The 2,810-nt window shown below is 40.9% G+C and overlaps 1 protein-coding gene across 1 annotated transcript; it reads right to left on the bottom strand.

Moving 5' to 3' along the window:
- Nucleotides 1–216: 216 nt before the first annotated feature.
- LOC131618734 (uncharacterized) lies at nt 217–1,230 on the bottom strand. Its single transcript, XM_058889901.1, has one exon. It carries the CDS (start codon nt 1,228–1,230, stop codon nt 217–219), a length of 1,014 nt encoding a protein of 337 aa, XP_058745884.1.
- Nucleotides 1,231–2,810: the final 1,580 nt, after the last annotated feature.

The following is a 2,810-nucleotide window of genomic DNA, read 5'->3' as shown; positions in this document are numbered from 1 at the left end:
TCAAAAGTACCCCTCTCTTCTTTCAACTGAATCCAGGACCTTTGTACTTCTTCTACGTCAGTAGGCATGTCTGGATGAAGAATAATCCGAGGAACATCCCCTTCGAATTCAGGCTCAATAATTACAGGTCAGACGGCAGGATATGGCATAATAAATCTCTGGGCACGGGTGCGCACCCATATAAGGTAAGGCTCGAGGGGGGATAGAATTTCTCTGTCACAACTCTTTGTTTTCATACTTGTACACTTTATCCCATGCTCGTATGAACCTTTGTCGATAATTCTGAGAATCGTCTTCGTAATCAAACACATAACCCTTGATAATCATATCATGAGGACCATCTCTTTGAGCATACCCAAACTGACGTAAAGCTAAAGATGGATTGTAAGTAATACCTCCCCTAATGCCAAGGAGTGGCACATTAGGGAATTCTCCACAACGGTCAATGATAGTGAAATCCTTGTCAGATTGAGTGCACCAATGAATATCCGAATGAGAAAGTGACATCATCCTTTGTGACCATTGCATCCTTTGTTCATTCCTCAATACCAATCGGGGAAGGTGCGAAATAAACCACCTAGAAAGTAAAGGTATGCAGCACATGAGAGTTCCTCGCTTTTTGCTGGTACGAGTGTGAAGCGAATGTAAGATATCTCCGAGTAAGGTAGGTACCGGGTTGCGAGCTAGAAATATCTTGATAGCATGCACATCTATGAACTGGTCAGGATTAGGGAATAGTACCAAACCATAGATCAATAAAGCTAACACGTCTTCAAAAGCTTGATAACTCATGGCTTTTAGGAATGATCGAGCCTTCTTCAATAGGAACTTGGCGAGAAAGCCTTTGACTCCATTCTTTGTTTCCCAATTAGACACAACTTCTGATTTTTCTATATGTAGCGCACTTGCCATGACTTCAGGTTTTGGAACGTCCTCCAAACCTGTGAAGGGCATCTGATCTCGGATGGGTAAGCAAAGTAACTCATAGAATTCCTCCAAGGTAGGCACCAACTGATAATCGGGAAAAGTGAAGCAATGATGCATAGGATCGAAGAACAGGAATAAGACCCTCATCATATCTTCTTCAAAATCTGAGGAGACCAATCTGAGTAAGCAACCATGTCTTTCAGCGAATCGAGAATTTTCGGGGACCTTTGAGACTAATTCTTTAAGCTCGGGAGGTATGCCCACAAAGTTGATTTTGATGAACTTCCTAGTAATGGGAGCCATAACCTATAACACAGAACAAAGATAAATTCCTTGGTCCTTGAAACGGTTAGTAAAGATGCTATGTCATGATGTCATGATGTTATGATGTCAGATAGATAACAAACACAAACAAGTCACACAAGAGCCTTAGGTTTGAAGGCGAGCATGTAGTCCATAGGTGAGTACCCTCCCCAATGAAGTTTAGTTGGTTCAACATGTCCTAGATAAAGATCGGGTTCTATGGTTCTCATCTCTACGATCGTTCTCGAAAGCATTATCTCAGTCAGCGCTCAGGTGGCTGACCGAAAACATCTTGAAAGATTGATCTCAATGAGTGTATCCTCGAGTATCAACCAACTTCAGTCAAGGTCCAAAGCCGGCCATCTCGCTACTTCTTAATAGGCCAAAGTCAAGTTCAACTAGGGTTCTAATGGCAAATTAGTGCTTCACGACACTACATGGTAGCCTAATGTCTCCTCGATCATGTTCAAGGGTCATCAGAACCAACCAAAGTGTCACCATATCAACCATATCAACCATATCGGGACGAGCCGTACAGTCTCCTTGGTATATTGCCACATACCTAAGGTACACTAGATCCGGGTGTAGGATCTTTCACACAGCAGAATACCCAAAACAGCCTTTAAAGATAAAGCAAACAAATCAAACAATTGAAAACATTTAAGTGAATCCTAAACTTTAAGGTAACCCCTCTTTTATTCGAAATCCCCAGCAGAGTTGTCAGTTCTGTAATACGGTGAACTGACTTTAAAGAAATGTGCGGATAGCAAGAGTCGCCACCGACTTTTATTTTATCCAATTTAAGGAAAGGCTAAAAGAACAGAAAAAAAACCTTTTTTGAAAGAGATTGAGTTCGGGGGGTATATTATACAAAGGGAAGGTTTAAAGCACCCTTTGTATCCATGGTTATCCATGGGCTCTTAATTGCTTAGCTCATTTGTTTTCAAAATGTTTGAGATGTAAAAAAAGAATTTGGATAGGGACTTTAGCTTATAAAATAAGCGTAGCCTTTTTGAAGGTTTATTGAAAGAGGAAAATGAACTTAAACCAGAGCAAGCAATTAACAGCAACTACCCTAAGTTTTGAAAAAAAGTCGTTTAGCCTTTCAGGGCTATCCATACCATAAGAGGGTAGGAAGTCCTTTTATTGGATTTAAAGGGTCATCGAGGTTTATCGTTCGTGTAGCAACCTGCCCTAAAAATTAAAGATTAGAGTCGCCACCTATTCTACCAAGGAGAATAGGAAACCTCGCGCGGTTAAGAGATCAGGGTAAGATACTATATTCAGGTTGAGGGAAGGTGTTAGACACCCTCAACCCTTTCCTATGGCTTTGAATCTAAGGTTAACACTTTTATGGCTAAGAGTGTTAAGGTAAGGTTTATGCTTTCAAGGGTTAATAATTATGGGAAAACAAATCGGGAAAAAATGAGATTTATGGGGAAGGGGACTCGCCTTGTTACCAAGTGCCTACGTACCTCCTTATGGAGAATTAGAGTCTACATAGTTCAGGGACAGGGTTGTACGCCTTTGAATTTGATATGATATGGTTTGAATGCTTTTTGAATGGCCTATCGTAGTTG

Source organism: Vicia villosa, linkage group LG7, assembly GCF_029867415.1.
Source record: "Vicia villosa cultivar HV-30 ecotype Madison, WI linkage group LG7, Vvil1.0, whole genome shotgun sequence".
Lineage (NCBI taxonomy): Eukaryota > Viridiplantae > Streptophyta > Magnoliopsida > Fabales > Fabaceae > Vicia > Vicia villosa.
Note: the sequence above shows the minus strand (reverse complement) of the source record. Positions and strands in the feature narration are given on the sequence as shown.